Genomic DNA, 19582 nt, shown 5'->3' with positions numbered 1-19582 from the left:
CAGCATTTCTGTACCATCATATATTACCTACTTACCCTTTTGTCACAGTAGTGAGTCATGCCCATTGTGCTTGTGAAAGTCTGGTCAAATGCCATTCTTTAAAAATGAGTTTCTTGTTTTTAAGACATGACCGGCAATGACAAGGATCACAAGGATGACAGGATACTGCGATGGCTCCTATGAGCTCAAGAAATTTCAATCTAAAAGTAGACCTTGTGACTCAGCATGAGAAGCCATATGCCACAGAGCACGAATTTCAACATGCCAATAAACTGATCACAGGGACATTCATCTCTAAACTGCTGCTTAGCCAACATATACTTTATTCATTTTGTATGAAACAAACAAAAAAATTAATCAAAACGAGTAGACGACAGGTGCATAATGGGAAAATCTGAAAACTGTTCTAAGAAGCAAGAAAAAAACATCTAACCCCTTCTGACAAAATAGAAAAAACAAAATACATAATTTTGATTTGCACGACTCAAAACCAACACTAGTGAGCCACTGTAGTCAGCTAACAGTTCATACATAGAATCACATTACGTTCAAGCCATTTAAATGTCTACTGCAAGATCATAAATGTATATGACTGGATCAGTAACTTTGTAATAACCTCAGCTCTTCTGTGGTCATGTACATTGCCATTTTGTCACTGCCATGTGTGGTTCTACAGCCAATAATGGACTTATTGCAATGAGCTTTATGGTTAGTTTATGCTTAAATTCCAATACTACCTACTAATTGTGGTCAATCCAATTAAACCAATGGATCAGAACAAGGACAGCCAAATCCTACACAAAACTAGTGGCTGCTTTGGGCCCCACAGCCAGCAGGGGGCATCATCACAGGCTGAGTTAGAAAATAAAACGAAAGCTACGAATAATATTATGTTAATACAATTATTTAAAATGAGCTGGTATGATGTGGATTCATGTGAAAATGTAATATTTTCTTATAACTGCATGTCTTTTATTCTGCCTGCCTGTATTACTATAAAATAGCGAAATTTATTGTATTTGAACATCCGTAGGTTAAAGACTTATCCCAAATTTGTTGTCACAAAATCTCTGACACTTTAATAAAAATGTTTCATAAATGTATTCATCTATTTATTTATTAGCTTCAGATTATAATCAGGATCTGCTTTACAAGAGACAGAATCTGAGCTGTTACTATGGAATCGATAACGCATTTTTTATTCATTTACAGCAAATACATGTAGGTATGTCGGCTAGTCTACTAGCTGCCATCTTTTAAGTATTTTAGCTCACTTCATCTCATTAAAAAAAAAAAAAAAAAAAAGATTGTCAAGATTTAGCTTTTCAACTTGGATGTTTTGGTCATAAGCAGGCCCATTTATGCTAGTAACCTAGCTATATGACAATAGCATTGATGGTTAGCTATCCAGATTTTGCTAATATGGAAAAAGTAAAGAATTATGTCCTGGAATGTAAGAATTCCGTGAAGGAAATAAAATACCAGCTATTCCTAATTTCCCAGCATTTTCCGAGCTGTTCTAGCCTTATATAATTTTCTAGGCACCTTGGGTTTGTTTGCTAACATTATCAAAATAAGTTTGTGCTTAAAAGTTCTATAATTTATGGTTTTTAAAACCCAAAATCAAACATGCTCTAGCTGATTTTGTTAGAGAGGTGTTTGAAAAAAATAAAAATAAAAATCCTGCCATCTTGCAGCTGCCATTTTCTTCTCAGAATTTACATGTTCTATGGTTAGTTGCCAGTGAAAAGGGGGGTTTGAATGGTTTATAAAAAGTTTTGCAAACAAAATATTATATCCATATCTGATTATATAGGCTTCTCAAGTTCTCAAGTCAAAATTGGAGAAATCATATGCACAAATGTTCTTGAAAGAATTCATGAAAAATGCTAAAACATTTTATGAAACAGGCAGCTATAAAAAACAAACAAAAAAACCCATACAAAATAATAAAAATAGCATGCACTGAGGCTCGCCTACGTGGCAGTAGCTCTGTTGAGGAAATAGCCTTTTATCGAATTCTGAAAGTGTAGTATGACTGCATCATAGCCCAACCTCCAACAGTGAACAAAAGACCTTGGCAGGAGCTGCATCTTTTCTTTTAATTTATGCCCATTACTGGCCAGATATTTTGCTCTAAGACATCTACAAAAAATGCAGATCAAATGCTCATAAAACATACAGTAAATACAGTACATACACACACTTCACTTAAATGTAATGACACAAACTGTCCATTAGAGGCACTGCAGGGACTTCTCAGCCTGAACTTGCACATATCTTCAGAATCCTGTTCACCTAATGGTTCTTTTGCCCCTTCTTTCTCCTCGGGACAACGCCCTCTTTCTTTCTCCCTGTTTCACTCTCCCTGTTTCTCTCTCGCTCTCTCTCTCTCTCTTTCTTTCTCTCTCTCTCTGCTACACTGTATCTCTGTCTCTTATTTTCTCTCTCATTCCTCAGAAGCTGAAATTAGTTCCAGACCTGATCCACTTGCTGACTCGACATTCCACAATTGGCCGCAGCACCTTTTCAACCCCACGCCTTTGCCAAAAGTAGAGTGAGAGAAAAAATAATGGAAAAAAAGCAATCTTACAGAATATAAAACCCTGTAAGAATGTTAGGAAAACAATAATGGGCCAAAAAGATAAAGAATTGCTTGAATCAATATTTTATGATTGTTGTAGTTATTGTAGTTGGTTCCACATTCCTCAGAAGATTTTGTAAACTTTGAAAAGAGCTCATGTACTAAGAAGCACTCAAAAACAAGAAGAAGAAAAGGTACCAAATTGAGTCGAGCACCATCTAATCTCAGCAGCACATTCAAGCTTTAACTTGCACCAGCCATGCTGAAAAGACCTTCAAATTACTCTCATTCTTTAAGCCACACCGCTCTCTTCTACCTCCAGCGCTCTCTCTGTGTATCTGTCGTGCCTCGGCATTGTCAAACGCTCCACGTGCTATTGGTTCCTTTCATCTCTAATCACTGTGATTATCACATCCAGACAGAACCCAGCATTCAGCTGGAGAGAGAAAGAGAAACAAAGAAAGCAAAGAGGTGAGAGAAAAGCGGGTGGGAAAATCAGAGGGAGATGATTTAAAAAATTAATTCTCCTTTTATCTGGAGGTAAAAAAAAAAACAAAGTAAAAATAAAACCAAATCACAGTCAGTGAAAAATACTGCTATGGTATAACACTTTGGTACAGATTGTGCGGTTTTGTGTGTGTGGTACGTGGCATGTGCTTTTTTTGGGTATTCTTTTTTTGCAATGCTAAAAATGTAGTACCAGATGGAAACTTTGAAACATAAACAGGGTTATAAACTAGATTTCCAAAAAGAGTTAACGTTAAAGAGTAAAAATGTGCATATCAGCCACTTTGAGACGATTTTCTAAACGGGTGGATTCTGATTGGTTGGTGTGCAGGAATGACGCAACAGTCCAAATAGGGGTGGAGGGCCACCTTCGCGTTCGATTGACATCTGCTGCGTTCCACACAGCTTTCTAAATGTCACCACAAAAAAAAAAAAAAATCCATCAAAACAAAAAACAAAACGAAGTCAGTTCAATTAGTCCTTGTGTGTGTGAGTCATTAATAACTGTTCATCCTTCACTATTCCCCTTGCTCATTTAGCTCCATGTCCGACACCAGGATATTTTTCTCCGCCTCTTCAGATGGGGTGAGGTTAGTGCGACTGTAACGGGCGCCTTCATAAGATCCGCCAGAGCCAGAGCTCCTCCTACGATACAGATAAACTCCACCCACAGTGAGGGCAATCAGGACCAGGAAAGCCAGCAGAATAAGAACGAGAGCAGGAAGATGATATGCATCTGCTACAGAAAACACACACACAACCTAATTATTATCATAATTATGAGGTACATTGATCCTAAAATATCTGCATTGAATAAGGCTATAAATAAGAGTAAGATTGTAAGACATATCATTGGGTAGATGAATAAAAATAGCAATTTACCAGTTACAAGAGAATCCTTTAGTCCTATGAGAATAGAAGGAAAAATAAATATGGTAAAAAAAAAACAGAAGCATACAACAAAATGGATAGTCAAATTGATGTAATATTAGTGGAATAAAGCACACACACAGGACCAACACACCAGGAAAGTTTGGGGTGCATAGAAATAACGCCACTGCACGCTTCAAACATATCAACACCTGTTTGATTATTTTATGCACACCCTGTAATGTTTTTCTCCACAATCATTGGAATTATATTTCCAAATTTTGACTACATCAGTTTAAATGATGGCTATGACACATATGTTCAACAGACTGTCTGTGTGTAAGATCTTATACCTCTCTTATTTGTATATTAATCATTCAAGAATTTGTGTGGTGTGTGTTAGGAGATAATATCCCACCTCGTGATCGTTTACAGATGACTCCATGTGTGCGATTTTTGCAGGATCCAGGTTTCCAGAGCCCTGTGTTACTCTGCAACCAGAAGCAGCTTTTAGCAGAAAGCATACTCAGATTACCGTCCTGCTGCTCCCAGTTAGTGTACTCCACCACCGAACTGTCAGGCCACTGCAGGCTGCCTCCTGCGTACACAACAAGAGGAATAAAGGAAGTAAAAGATTAAGACAGGTGGTGTTACCAATATACAGTATAAAAAAATAAAATCACCCAGTGACTGGTATGAATTTAATCCAAATGTCAAACCTGAACCCAGGTCTGAATCGATATTCTTGGATTATGTAATGGTTCAGGCAAGTGCAGGTGGAATATGTAACTTCTGATAGCTGGAGGGAGATTACCTTTGGAATTGAAGGTCATACCAAGCCAGGCACCATGAGCCTGCTCCTGATAGCTCTGAATGTGCTCCCATACAAAACCGTTCTCATTCTCATCCAGTACTGACAGCAGCTCTGCTCCCACTGAGAGAAAGAAAAAAATGATAGCAAAATAATCACCGCTGTTTTCCATTTATGAATATGTGTACAATGTACGTACACTGCAAATGAGCTGATTTTCTGTACTTGGCTTTACTTCTTTTCCAGCTCATACAGTATTAGTGCTATAGACTACAGAATTGGCGAATATGTAAATTAAGCAGACACAAACCTATGCGTTTGAGTAAAAGTTCTTCCACTTGAGTAACAGTACAAACGTATTCGTCTTCAAATGTACTTAAGTATCCAAAATACTATGATTTATCATGGCTATAATTTTTCTATTATCATTTTTCTCACAAGACTCTCTGCATAATCAACAAAGTTTATGTGAAAAGACACTAATGTAGCTCTTAGCACACTTAATAAATTGAAAATTAATAGAATGACATTAATTAGTAAAGCACAGATTGATATCTATCGAAATGAAAGTGAGCCCAAAACTTTGCGTAAATAAGACCACGGGTGTTGGGGCAAGTTCGAGTCAGGAGTTTTTTCCATCATTTATTATTCTCAATAATGCTTGCTGTTGAACAGATGCGGAACATACGTTCGTGCTGAATAGATCAAAACATTAAAACTCTACCCTGATTGGTGACTTGCTTTGTGCTTGACCAGTTATATTTTATCCACACATAAATAAAAAGAAATGACTGTTTTTTACATAATGTTGTTCAGAAAATACAAAATTATATTTGACTTTGAAGTGTTGTGAAGTTAAAGTAAAAGTCTTCCCAAATGGAAATACTTCAATACAGTACAGATACCAGAAAAAGCTACTTAAATACAGTAACAAATACACTTACTGTTTTACTGTCCACCACTGAAATTAAGAAGGAGGTAATTACAGACATAAGCAACGAAATCTGTCCTAAAGACTCACTTGTGGAAAATGAGGAACAATCAGCTTTACCCATGACTGTTACAATGTATTGACAATAGAGACACCTTCTATAAATGTTGAACAAATTCTCCATACATAAAGCTTTAAAACACATCAATTCTTACATGTTTTCTATTGTTAAATAACCATTTTCCCCTGGTTTGTAGTACATTATCTAAAACATACATTATCTAGCTTATCCACCACACAAGCACTAGCTATTTATGCATTAGAACAAATGCATTATGATACTGTTTATTATTCTTGCACCCAAACTATCATCAGGTGGTATAGTTGCTATAGAAAATAAACCAACGCCTTCTGACCAATCAGAATTGAGAATTCAGAAGCATTATAATATAAGTGTTACACAAAATAAGCAATCCTTTGTATTTAAGGCTCTAATTAGTCTAAATTAGGATTGCTACTCAGAGGGTCCTTGGCAGGTAAAACCGTTAACCTTTATAGATTTTGCATGCATTACCTTTCTTGCAGCTGTGCTCGGCCTCATGCTGTAGCCGTAGCTGGTTCAGGTTAAATGCATAGCAGTAGTTTCTGAATGGAACCCAGGACCAATCTCCGACTGTCTGAAGGCAGTGACCCGGATCCATCCACCTGTGTTCGACTACTCGCTCTGAGAGAAAGATCACAAGTTGAGTGTTCTTTGTTTTCTAAACTAGCTAAATGAAGTCTAATCTCTATGATACTTTGGAAGCTGCTGCTCTTGTTTAGTCATATACTATAGCATTACACTATTATCAAATTATATATTGGCATTTCCAAAAAAAAAAAAGAAAAAAAAATATGCACACACACCTGTATTCATTTCACAGATGGTTGCATCTAGTTTGGTATTACAGGATGACATAGTCCATTGGCCATTAGTGTTCATGTGACCACACCCAGACATCAGATTGGGCTCTCCATCACGCCAGTTGCTAAAAGTAACTTCCTCCTCTCCTAGCCATCTGTATCCACGGCCCTAGAGACACAAAGTGTCATTTACACATTTGGCTTGTCATTTAAACATGTAGCATGGCATTTGCAAACCGAAGAGCGTTCAAACACAGACATACACACCCACTCACCCCATCACTGTGTAGTGCAATCCAGGCAGGCCTGTGGAGTGCATTGAGTAGAAGTGTAAGGTACGCCTGCTGCTGTGGGTCTCGTATCAAAGCCAGACTACCATTAACAGACTCGCACACATGCAGAGCTCCCAACCAGTCTAGCCGTGCCTTTAACACACGGTACTGTTTGCCCTTAAACTCTAGCTGCCCCTCAGCAACAGGGGGAAGAGGGTCCACACCAGGGGAAAAAGAAGGGTCTGGCACAAAACAGATGAACACACAGATTCTTTACATATTGAAGGCCTCAACATATGTATCCTATTTATCATGATTATTAAACCAAACACAAATACATCTAATATGCTACATCTAATAACAAAAAACATATGAACAAATACATTTGGCACTTAGATGTGTAAGACTTACCTTTGTATTTCATGCAGATGTAGCCATGTTTCTCTGATTCACATCCCCTCGATGCCCACATTCCCGTAGTTCTGTGAGGGCTAGTGTGTAGTAGCACCACACAATTGGTCTAACAATACACACATGAAAACAGTTGGAGTTAGCAAAAGTATTTGTTAGTAAGTGTTGTATTATAATTAGTTTATAGATTTTAGATAATAGGTTTTCATACCGGATTATTGTTTTGTCCACTGTTGTTGACTGGCTCCCCAGGGCCCCAGTTTGTATAGCTAAGTAAACCAGACTCCGCCCACTTGAAGTGTCCCTGAGAATCTGAGGTAAGCCCCAACCACAGATGAAAACTCGAGTTGGGCAGCAAAGTGACCAGAAATGCTACAAAACAGAGGAGCAGAAACAATAAGGATGGTATTACAGAGTTTGCTAACAGTACAATAATCTCTGTTACAGAAAGATCAGTTTCAGGGGATCCACAAGGGTGTATTTAAGATAGTGTTTAGATTTCATTATAACCATGTACATGAACAAGAAGGCAGCATGAGCTTTGAAACAATCTATGTAAGCTCTACACTCTCTTCAGCATTAAAGCCAGACATTTGCCCACTTCACACATAAACGAGTTTGCACAAAGCTCTTCTAATATTAGACAACATTAGGTGTTCCATGCAGAGCAATGCTACAGTCAAAACAAACAAACAGCTTCAACATGGTGTGATGGTGTTGTAAAATAATCTGAATCCTACTTTACTTTGCTTTACAGATGTGATTTCATATTGAAATAGATTTGACATGAGTATTAATGTGTGTGAGTGTATATGTGTATACCTTGTTCAATGTCAGTGGGCACTGTGGCCAGGGTTGCATCTTGAGTCTTGCACATCAGTTGGGCATTAGACCATGTGGCACGCTGTGTGTTCTCTTTCCCAAACACCTTATAACACTAATAAAGATACGTTTAAGAAAGAAACGAAAGACACGTTAAACACGGTGTAACGGGTGAAATATGTTGCGCTTCCTTTAGGAGCATAGCGGTATTTTGGGAATAGCCTGCCACTGCATTCTTCTGCGTGTGTGTAAGATTGAGGATTATGTGCTTATTATTTTCTGATGCTCAGTTCTAAGTTTCTTTTACTAACCCGTAACGCTGTTGCCAAGAACTATAAAAAAGCACGAGTTTTGGAAACCTGTCTGTGCTTATATGATTTCTGTTTCACAACTATCTTTTGGCATCGTTGTGCGTTTAAAAATCGTTTTTTCGTTTCCGTTTGGAAATGTAATTGGTCTAATGTTATGGGGTTCAGTTTTTTGGCTTGAAGTTTGTGAAACCGGGAAAAACCCAGAAAAAATTCATAAGTTAGCCGCTTCGTTGTTTAAGCCGCGGGGTTCAAAACGTGGGAAAAAAGTAGCGGCTTATAGTATATATATATATATATATATATATATATATATATATATATATATATATATATATATAAATAAAAATAAAAACATACAGTATCTCCTAAAAGTAAATACACCCCTTTACATTTCAGCAACCATTTTAACCATTTCTTAAGGGACAATACTATAGAAATGAAACTTGGATCTATTTTAAAGTAGTCAATGTGCAGCTTGAATAGCAGTATATATTTTCTGTCCTCTAAAAATAACTCAACATACAGCCATTATTGTCAAAAAAGCTCAGGATCTACCATTTTCACACAAATTTGCCAATTCCCAATGTTTTCCCTATTCTCTCCTCTGACTAAACAATAGCTATAAAAGGGTTTAGACTAACCATGCTTCCTTCAAGACAGACCTTGCCACCTTGTTGCTAAAATATAGAGTAGCTGAACAATGCTATTGCTAACCTCATCCTAAATGACTAAGGTGAACAGAATTAAACCCCCCACCCCCTCACAAAGTGACAGCAATGCCAAATGAGCTCTCCTGACCTCCTGGGTATTGATCAGTTTTTCAAGATTTGATCAGCATTAATTTTTATTGAGTCAATATCAGAGATGGTATTCCAGACTAATATTATAATAAAGATACCAATAACTATGCTAGAGGTACCACTAATGCTTGTTTAAAACTTATGGAATGAGGTATAGTATTTTTATTTTGGTTCACCTTGCGCAGGAATGGACTCCAGCCATCAGGACAGCCTGCTGGGATGAGTGGAGGAGCTGGAGTAGGAGGAGGTGTGCCTGTGACATTTACTCTCTTACACACATAGGGCATATCTAAATGACACTTTTTATCTGCCCATTCCCCTGAGAGAGACAAAAGAAAAAAGAGAAAGAATGAAAGAGCGAGAGAGAAAGAGGCATAGGCTTTAATCATCATGAAAAGTATGTGGGTAAGCACACAGAATGAGAAACAGATTTTTAGAGAGAGTGAGGGAAAAAAAAGGGATGTGCATTGTCAAACCTTTAGACGCAGATATGTGGACACACTTGCGGTCTCTTGTAAGAGGGCGAGGCTGGCCAAGTCCCCAGGACACATAGTTGAGCACAGAGTGATCAGACCACCGGAATCGTCCATCATTCTCAAACGTGTGCAATCCAATCCACCAGGAATCACTGTCAATCCTCGACATCTGGGGGAAGATAAGGATAGGCGAAAGGATGCCCAAACAGGTAGTTATACAAAAATTTTTTTTTATTATAACTCAAGTCTTGGCTACATTCAATCACACTTTTCATTTTGTTGTGTATTATAGGATGTGAGTATAGCTAATGACTCATGTGTCATGAATGTGCAATGTGTGTTTACCTTGCGCAGAGTGCCCGCCAGGAACTGTTTCTCACTGGCAGAATGGATGGAGGCGAGAGAGGCACCAAACCAGGAACAGATTCTCTGGGCCTGCCCCCATGTGGAGCGATGCTCAAACAGCTTGTACTGAGCTTCCTGGAAATCAACCCAGTCCAGCCCAGAGTCTAAACCCATACACGCACACACAAACACACAAAGGAAATACAGGGTTATTCAAAAAGAATTAACCGATATCATGACGCATTGCTTCAGGTCTCAAGCATCGTCATGGAATGAGTTGGTGACCATTTGTATGAGTAAAGTTTTGAATGGCTGCCACAGGGGTGATGTCGTTGTGTCGTTCTTCCAGAAATGTTCAGTTGTTATATTGTGTAATAAATCGGTTTATTCTTTTTAAATAACCCGGTATATATTTAAATAATCTTTTCCATTTTCCATATTTTTTCATAAAACTGCTTGGTTTTCAGTAAAATGGAGTCACTACTACGTCCTCATTCATAATGGTCTCTAAATATGTCAATACCAAGTAGGAAGGAGGTGAAAGAATTGTGGCCTTTGTATCTGTCAGTCAAAATGAAGGAAGTTTGTTCTCTGCTGGTTCTACTATAAAAATGTGTGGCCACTGTCAGTCCCAGCATGGATGACATGACCTCTATACCCATCAGTCCTGTCAGGCCTTTGTACCTTAGTCCCAGATGTATGGCTATGGCATGTAAACCAACTGGAAGGCTTGCTTTTTGGCTCCCCAAAACACTTTTACACATAAACCTAATCTATTTGCATGGGAACCGATTCTATTTTACTCAATATTCTATCACAAGCTGTGTATCAATTCCAGAGACATACACACAAGCATTCAGTAGCATACACAGAATAAATATATACAGACCTTCGGTTGGCTCAGGCTCTACCTCAACATTCCCTGTATAAACAAAAGCAAACTATTAGACACATTTGGGAGGTGTGTGAGAGATAGAGAGTGATTAATAAAAACAGTACCTTTTGGTATTTTGCAGATCCAGTCTAATTCAGAATTACAGTCAGCCTTTACCCAGTTTACGTCTGCCACATTAGCTGCTCCACACAGAGCTGAGCTGTATGGACCCCTACCAAAGTTCTGATACGAAACCTGATGAGCACATATGACAGAAAAAAAAAGATGGATCCTTTTTTAATAAATCCTAATACAAGCTTTTTCTGTTTGGGTATTCCATGTGTGAATGCTTGTATAATGCTTATATGATGATAGACGATAGTGGGTGATATAATGTTTTCTACTAATGTTACATTTCTATATGACAAATAGAAACTGAAACCATACAGCATGTGTCTTACTTACAGCTGTTCCATCACTCCATGTCCAGCTGTCACTGATTCGGCGAGATATACCTATCCAGATCCAGTGTTGCTCATGATCCTCCTCCTCTCTGTGCATACAACCAAACCAAGACAGTCACAGCTATGCATTTCTATGATCGGTATCTCATCCAGCACCAGACATGCACAGAATTGAAGATACTCACCCGAAGGTCTCATGGAGGACCTGAAACAGAAAGTTTTCCTCATCTGGGGTGCCAAAGCTAACCAGCTCAGCACCATGTTTCCGACAAAACATATGAGCCTGGATCCAGGTGAGCTTCTTCTCTAGGTCACCGGCATGAAAGACCTATGTGTTTCAGCACACATACAAAGTTCAAGTAAATAATCATTCAGATCAAGGCCAGGCGCTTCAGGTAATGTTCACATCAGATGTAAGAATGGAAAAAATGGGATCGCTGTGAGCATGTTCCTATTTAAAGAGACAGAAAGTGTATACTCATGCACATCCACGAACCAAAACCCACCTTATAGCAGTGATGCAAATTGCTAGAGCTCTTCCACTCAGGGGGGCAGGACCCTGTAAGAGGGGGTGTGGGCTGGGGTTTAGGGGGGATTGGAGAATATGAAGAGCCCTTGTCCTGCCTGCAAATGTACTTTGAGCGTGCACTTGCACAGTCATTCACCTCCCACAGGCCCGTAGCATGGCCCGTTGCCATGGCTACGCATCCACCTTTAAGAAGAGCTAAAAAGATGGAAAATAAATACCACAAGGACTATGAGAAGGATGGACAAGTCATCAGAATATTTTACAAAAACATTACGGATCCTCTTAGTTATCTATCCTGATAGGCAGGCTGAGAGAAAAATCTTGGATGACACCACTACACCAGTTTACCATAATCTCTTACATCATGGGTGCATGACACATAATACTTTTGACACATTATTATAGGAAATCATAATTTATTAATATATATTAACTAATTATTTATTCAGATATATTTGTACATTTTGTATAATTCCTCTCTTCAGGGATGGAACATTTCTGAAGAAAGAATTTCTTAGTAAACAAACAAGTGCTTCGGCGTCTACCTGGATTCAATATAACCTGGAAAAAAGATTTTACTGTATTCATCCAGTGTTGGAAATTGGATAAAACTACACATGAACAGCTTTGTAGAAATTTCATCTTATTCTCATCTTATTAAAAAAAGATAGGGCTTGTAGTTTTAAATTGAAGGAAGTTATATTAATAACTACACTTAAACTGACTTAGTACAGAAAAACATAATGAAATTCATATAATTGATACGCAGATCATAATTTAAATAGTCAAAAATGCAAAAATTCACATGGGAGTTTACCGCCGAACGTGATCATAAAAATTAATGAATAAATATGGGTAATAAACATCACCAACCAATCTAAATATTATATAACTGGTAAGTCTGGCCAAATTTGCCTGTCATTTTCTGAAGCATGAAAAGTGACACAATGTCAGTATGACTCATTTCACTGGACAAAAATATTTGTTGGACATGCAAAGTGGTGCTGAAATGGAAAGGTTTTGTCGCCATGAGTGTGTGTAAGTTCTTGGTGTGTGTGTGTGTGTGTGTGTGTGTGTGTGTGTGTGTGTGTGTGTGTGTGCATACCTGGCTGGTCTCTGTTCCAGTTGGTGTAGGTCAGTTGTACTCCAGTGATCCAGCGGAAAGGGCCAGTGCTGTTCTCATTATGCAGCCCCAGCCAGAAATAATCGTCTGAACGGCCAAAGACCAAGCTATTCACAAACGCTTGCTCGAACCTTTAGTCAAACATGCACATATTATTTAGTGGCCTCTCGATACTGTAAATGCATCAAATATTAATTCACTGTGGGTTAAAAAAGTAAACATATACACATAAGTATGCTACTAAAGGTGTATATAAAGACTGGGATCTCACTATTCATTCTTTCAAATGTTGAAAGAGAGAAAGTGTATACATACATACACTTTATGGACAAAAGTTTGTGGACATCTGAACATAATTTATACTCATATTTATATGTGCTTGTTTTGAACATTCCATTTCACATTTAGTCCCCATTTGCTTCCACTCTTCAGGGAAGATGTTCCTGCTTGATTTTGGAGTGTGCTTGTGGAGTTTTGTGCTCATTTAAGCATAGGGGTGTTAAAGTCAGGTACTGATATAGGGTGGCCTTTTAGCTTTACCTGTTGTTGATGACGGCTAATGTGGCATTGTAGTTAGCACACACTCTTCTAGCACTATTGAAAGTTACAGACTCCTCTCCAACCCAGAAACAGGCAGGACTGTGCCATTTCCATCCCTGTAGAAAAGTAAAAAGAAAAATAGAGCAGGAAAGGAAACAGAGAGACAGGAGTTTCAACAAAGACAATTACCTCCAGCTGCCTGCCATACATTACATCAGGGACAGGATGTATATTCATAACCCTGAATAACTTTCAATGCAGATGATCTCACAAAGTATGATTACAAAACTAAATCAAATAAGTAGAAAAACAAACACAAAATTAGTAAACGCACAGCTGACACCAATTGTGAACTTGAGTCAAGTGACTTGGATAGAAGGCGAGCCCGAGTTACACATTTAATGCTCTTGACTTTAACACTCATGACTTGGACTTGTGCATTATGACTCAACGGCTCCATTTAAAATGCGGGAAGTGCATTTGAATTTGTAATGCCGCAATGTCTTGCCATTTTTCGTTTGAATTTGGCCGACAGTACTTCATATTTTATGTCATGTGCAGTTGCAAAAGCATTGTAAATCATGTAATTCATGTTTAATTTAAATTAGAGCAGTCTTGATTTTACACTTATTTCCATAAATTGGTTTCATTCTTTTATGCATATAACATACTTTTTTTTAAATATTTCAAATGGCACTGAATTTAGAAATGGTATTATCCCTGCCTCGGAGTCATAACACATAACACACCGTTGCATCATGTTTGAAGATTGGACTAGTAGCCTAGAAGAAGCCTCTGACCGTTGAACTACTGACCGGAGCTCTTTTGATTTATATTGCAGTTCAGCAAAACCCATGCAGGAGCAGGGAACTGAGATGCTTATACATAGAGAATGTTTTAGCTTATAAAATGAAAGCATTAAACCATTAGATAAGAATATGAGATAATATTTTTCAAGATGATGATGATTGAAATGAAGTTGGAATTAAGGGAAGGGTGATAGTAGGAGGGTTGACTGGACAAGAAAAAAAGGATATGAGAGAGAAATATGAGAGAGGAATGAGGTCAGAGAAAGAAATAGGTTTAGCAGATGTATGAAAAAACTTCCAGCTTGTGTGTGTGTGTGTGTGTGTGTGTGTGTGTGTGTGTGTGTGTGTGTTTGTGTGTGTGTGTGTGTGTGTGTGTTTGTGTGGTTTGTCTGACCTCCACACCAAGGCATGTGGTTGTGGGTTAAGAGGCTGGATGTAGTGTGTGTGTGTGTGTGTGTGTGTGTGTGTGTGTGTGTGTGTGACCGACTACAATATTTACAATATGTATTTGGCACATTTGTGCTGACTGACTACATCTGGAGTTTCAGCAGTATGACACAGCAGAAGCTATGAAAAGATCCTTTATTTCAGCAAAAAGAGGGAGTGAGTGAGAAAGAAAAAGAAATAGGAAAAAAGAGAAGCTACACTATTACAGCCACAGCAAGAAAAAAAAATAGATACATTAAAAAGACTGATGAAAGATAAAGAATTTTGCAGTACCTGTCTGCATCCATGGTCTTGAATAGGTCCATCTGTCTTCTGTGCTGCTTTTTTACAGATGGAAGGTAAAGTGGTATTGCAGGGGCTATCATTCCAGCGGCCTTCCTACACACACACACACACACACACACACACAACCACACACACAAAACAAAGCAGTTACACAGGGCAGTAACAATTTTAAACCTCTGTTTATGGTTTATACATTGTCAGATTTGTGCAGTATTTACAGTGCACAACTCTATGCCACGTAGCATCTCCAAGATTCACCAAACACGCCTGTAGAGTTCGAACTACACTTCAAAACCCTTATTACAGTTTATATGATACAATGTTTCATCATGTTTTTTAGCCAAACAGACATTTGGCACCCCAGAAGTATCCTTTGACCTTTGAACTACCGACTAAAGACTCTAACAGAGTCATCTACTGCGCAATCTGGCACAGTATTGCATCCAGCTGCCTTCAATGAGCCGCTGATGAGCAATGAGCCACTCAAATGACTAAAAAACAAGAACCTTAATGGGAATACCTCAATACATAATCTTTATCGAAAACATTTGTAGTATATGTCTACAGACACTTTATTTATTATACTTATTTATATTTATACACTTATACTTATTCATTCATGCAATTCACATTCCTGCATATACCGGCCAGCAGTTTCTGGTAATGTGCAAATCAGAATAGGGCAAGGGGGGTGGGGGGCTGATCTTGATCGGAACGTGATTGTTGGTGCCAAATGGGCTGGTTTGAGTATTCCAATAACTGCTGATCTCCTGGGATTTTCACATACAAGAGTCTGTACAGTTTACTCAGCAACAAAAAAAGCTTCTAGTAAGCAGTTTTCTGTACAGAAATGTCTTTTTCATAAGAACGGACAAAGGGGAATGTTTCAAACTCAGATAACCACTCTGAACATCTGTTGTGGGCAGAAAAGCATCTCAGAATGTGAAATACATCGAATATTGAGACAACACTGGCTTCCACTTCTTTCAGCCCAAAAGTTAAGTCAACCATTAAAATGAGATCAGCGTTCTGCATCTCAAAGAAATGTTTCCAAAATCCTGTGAAGTCTATGCCATGGTTAATGTATTTATTGTAGGGCCTATTCAACCTGAGTTTGCTGTTCTTAATTACATTTTAGGTTTGTACATGTGTATCTATATACACAAACATTGGATACATTAGAAAATGATGTATAGAAAAAAAGACACGTAATTAGAATGTGGGAGTTGTTAAGATATATTAAAATAATTAAAAAGGAAATATGTTGAACACATTTCTGTTGAAAGCATCTGAGACTTTTTCAGTGATAGAGCCTTCTAAAAGAAAAATCCAACTTTCTGGTTGTTTTCAGCCAGCATTGTTAAAACATGGGGGTATAAATTATTCAAAGGATTTTACAACATAATGTGCTAGACTGTAATTGCTGGTCAGAATGAGAAACTCTTAAAGAACAGCTATGAAAAGACTGTTTGTCTCTAAGACCTATAAATGTAACAGTTTTAGCACATTTGCACGAGTTTTTTTTTGTCAGTGCTTATTGACACATTTTAATAACATTTCTTACTGACACTTACAGGACCCCACATGATGACACAGTCCTCCTGTGTATTTAGAAAGTTGTTGGGCTCGAACGGGTGCCAGAATGTAAAGATAACGGGCGTGCGGTCTGACCACTCGAAATTCATCTGCATGGCGATATCATGCAATCCGATCCACAGCTCTTCTACATCTGACAAACCAAGGAACAATCGAGTGGTAAATACAACTGAATCTTTTGAAAATCATTGTATTAGCATGTGTGTATGTTCACGCACCTCTTTTCATGTACATATTAATAAACTCCAGCTCAGGGAGTGTGTGGATGCTGACTAAATGAGCGTCCATCTTCTGGCAGGATTTCTGAGCATGATTCCAATCCAGCTTGTCCGAGTTCAGTCTGTAGCAGCCCGCCTGGAAATTTTGCCAGCCGACGTCACACTGGTAGCGTCCGTCGTCTGTCCACGAGTCTAAAAACATACAAACAATGAAAATAGAGATCACCATGAATGCAGAGGAACACTTATAAATCACACACACACTCACCAATCATGGATGACTAAAACTAACGGATGCAAAAATGAAAAAATATTCCTCATACTGAATGTGTGCCACCCCTGACATTGCATGAGTCGTGCCTCAGAGCATGCACATGACAGCCTTCGCTCTCGCTAGTTGCTAATTGTTCTGTGATAGAGAAGGGTAGCCTCTAAAATTCAGCCATTAGCTAAATGAGGGAGAAAAAAAAATTGTAGAAACACAAACCTGTGCTAAAAGGGTCAAGGGTGGCATTGGGCCGTTTCTTGCAGATATAAGGCAGCGCCATGGAGCAGTCTCTGTTCTGCCAGCGCCCTGAGCTCTCTGTGCGGATCACACCGCAGTTCTGATCGCTCTCGTGGTTTGGCTGGTCTACAACATAAACACACACGCATTGTTCAAATCAGTTCTGCCAGATCCAGACTATTACCTGCAGTCTCTCAGACGGCAAATAAAAAGGCAGAGATTCACACCGATCATTTGAAATCACAGTGAGTCAGCAGTGGCTTTTAAAATTCCCAGTAAATAGTAAATGAATCGTGCCATTGTTCCATTCTAGAGATGTGTATAAGCTTGTTCTAATGGGCGGTATTCCGCTCACCTGTCTCCCAGTTGAGGTATTTAAGAGGGGCCGAATCAGACCACTGCCATCCTCCGTTAAGGTCCAAGTCATTCATACCCATCCACAGAGTGGAGCTGTAACCAGTTAGGAATCCTGCAGAAATATATCAAACACATACAGAAACACAATATATATTTAATGCAAACAGGTATTCTTAAACAAATGGCTTGCTTTTGTACACACTACTTTTACGTATAGTACTAGGCGGTATCATAAAGTTTCGAGACTCATTTTGTAACCCGCCAACAGATGGCAGCACAAGGCTGCACACACAGTCACAGGGAGCACCAACCTTCATAAGTCAGTGTTCCAAAAAGACATCGTCTTGTGTACATCAGAAGCTGTGCAACTGGTGCGTTACCACGTCTGCTATTCTGAACACGTGCGCACCCTAGCACTGAGCTCTCCTCACATGTGAGTTTCTCGCCAGAAACAACATGATCTTACTTCCACATTCACCATACTTGCTAGATTTGGCTCCTGTTAACTTCGTCCTCTTCCGGAAGATGAACATCCAGTTCAAAGTGTCCCGTTTTGACACCAGTGCACGAATAGCAGAAGATGCTTGGCAAGTTTAGAAAAGATTTCCTAGACACATTCCAGAAGTGGCAGGAACGATGGGAAAGCTGTACTGCTGTGCAAAGGAACTATTTTTAAGTTGATAGTGTGTAAATGTAGATAAATAAAGTACTTTATTGTAAACAGAAATAGTCTTGAAACTTTTTGATACCACCTCGTATATATACAGTGTTAATAAGCCATATTTTCACCAATGTTCAGAGACTAATAAGGAAGTAAACATTTAAGGGAGAGCTATTCAACTAAAGGTCCAATTTCTTTCAGGTTTTTTGCTTACAAAGGTCCACACACGCACCTAATGTCAACTATTTAATACTTGAACATTAATTGAGTGTATGGCTAGTCATTGTTATGTTTTGTTTGATAGTGATGGTTCACACTACCAATTCTGCATAGCACAATGGACTCGAAACAGATGAAGCAAATATATGTTTAATTAGACATAGTTGGAACACAAAAGTACATATTTCTTTGTCAATATGCTCAACCAGAAGCAAAAATCAGCCCTGGTTTCTGCAGAAGAAATGAAAATGTTCCTAGAGTTTCTGAAGTTAAATGATGTCTTCATTATTATTATTATTATCATATCCCCCAAACTCTCTCACCATTGATGTAGCTCTGTTCCTCCACCTTGGTGATACTCAGCAGTTCTGCCCCCTGCTGTTTGCAGCTGGTGTGAGCTTCCTCCCATGACAGAGTGGCCTGGAAATTAAACTGGTAGCAGTTATCCATCAGAGAGTCTGTGTCCCAAAATGTCTCACAGTCTGCACCTGGAGAAAAAAAGAAACAAAGCAGGTATGTCCTCACTGAGCTAAAAACTACTAGCATGCCAGTTGGTAAGATTTGGTATGTCTGAGCCATGCAAATGGAAACAGTCGAGGTGTTAAACAGGAAGAATTATACACAGTTTTGTCTGTGTTTGTTTTAGCTCAGTTTTTGGTGTTTTATAACCAGAAGGGATGCTTAAAATGAAAGACAAAAAACAATTGCCAAATCACAGAATGTTTGTACATGTTTTAATGTTGTGTGTAACAAAGATCCTTGTGTTAATACTAGAAGAGTTAATACTTGCAGAGCAATACACAACTTTTCTACAGTAGTCGGTCATTTCATATAAATGGCATTTGATTTTAATGCAGTATAAAAATAAAGATTATTTGTTTGGAGCATGTCAAAGTAAGGTCAAAGTAAAGT

At 38.4% G+C, this 19582-nt stretch overlaps 1 protein-coding gene across 1 annotated transcript in view; it reads right to left on the bottom strand.

Moving 5' to 3' along the window:
- Positions 1-293: 293 nt before the first annotated feature.
- mrc2 (mannose receptor, C type 2) overlaps positions 294-19582 on the bottom strand; it is a 38759-nt gene continuing 19470 nt past the window's right edge. The window contains exons 4-29 of the mRNA XM_046866210.1: positions 18994-19158; positions 17789-17902; positions 17416-17559; positions 16929-17120; positions 16689-16843; positions 15103-15207; positions 13574-13689; positions 13016-13164; positions 11888-12105; positions 11567-11709; positions 11383-11470; positions 11043-11172; positions 10933-10965; positions 10044-10207; positions 9699-9867; positions 9399-9541; positions 8112-8226; positions 7501-7661; positions 7290-7398; positions 6882-7120; positions 6610-6775; positions 6278-6427; positions 4776-4895; positions 4380-4559; positions 3974-3997; positions 294-3830 (exon numbers count right to left, since the gene is read on the bottom strand). Coding sequence (XP_046722166.1) covers positions 3610-3830; positions 3974-3997; positions 4380-4559; positions 4776-4895; positions 6278-6427; positions 6610-6775; positions 6882-7120; positions 7290-7398; positions 7501-7661; positions 8112-8226; positions 9399-9541; positions 9699-9867; positions 10044-10207; positions 10933-10965; positions 11043-11172; positions 11383-11470; positions 11567-11709; positions 11888-12105; positions 13016-13164; positions 13574-13689; positions 15103-15207; positions 16689-16843; positions 16929-17120; positions 17416-17559; positions 17789-17902; positions 18994-19158 — 3713 coding nt within the window. The 3' untranslated portion in view covers positions 294-3609. The remainder of the gene's footprint in view (positions 3831-3973; positions 3998-4379; positions 4560-4775; positions 4896-6277; positions 6428-6609; positions 6776-6881; positions 7121-7289; positions 7399-7500; positions 7662-8111; positions 8227-9398; positions 9542-9698; positions 9868-10043; positions 10208-10932; positions 10966-11042; positions 11173-11382; positions 11471-11566; positions 11710-11887; positions 12106-13015; positions 13165-13573; positions 13690-15102; positions 15208-16688; positions 16844-16928; positions 17121-17415; positions 17560-17788; positions 17903-18993; positions 19159-19582) is intronic.

This window comes from Silurus meridionalis, chromosome 14 (genome assembly GCF_014805685.1).
Source record: "Silurus meridionalis isolate SWU-2019-XX chromosome 14, ASM1480568v1, whole genome shotgun sequence".
In the NCBI taxonomy this organism is placed as follows: domain Eukaryota; kingdom Metazoa; phylum Chordata; class Actinopteri; order Siluriformes; family Siluridae; genus Silurus; species Silurus meridionalis.
Note: the sequence above shows the minus strand (reverse complement) of the source record. Positions and strands in the feature narration are given on the sequence as shown.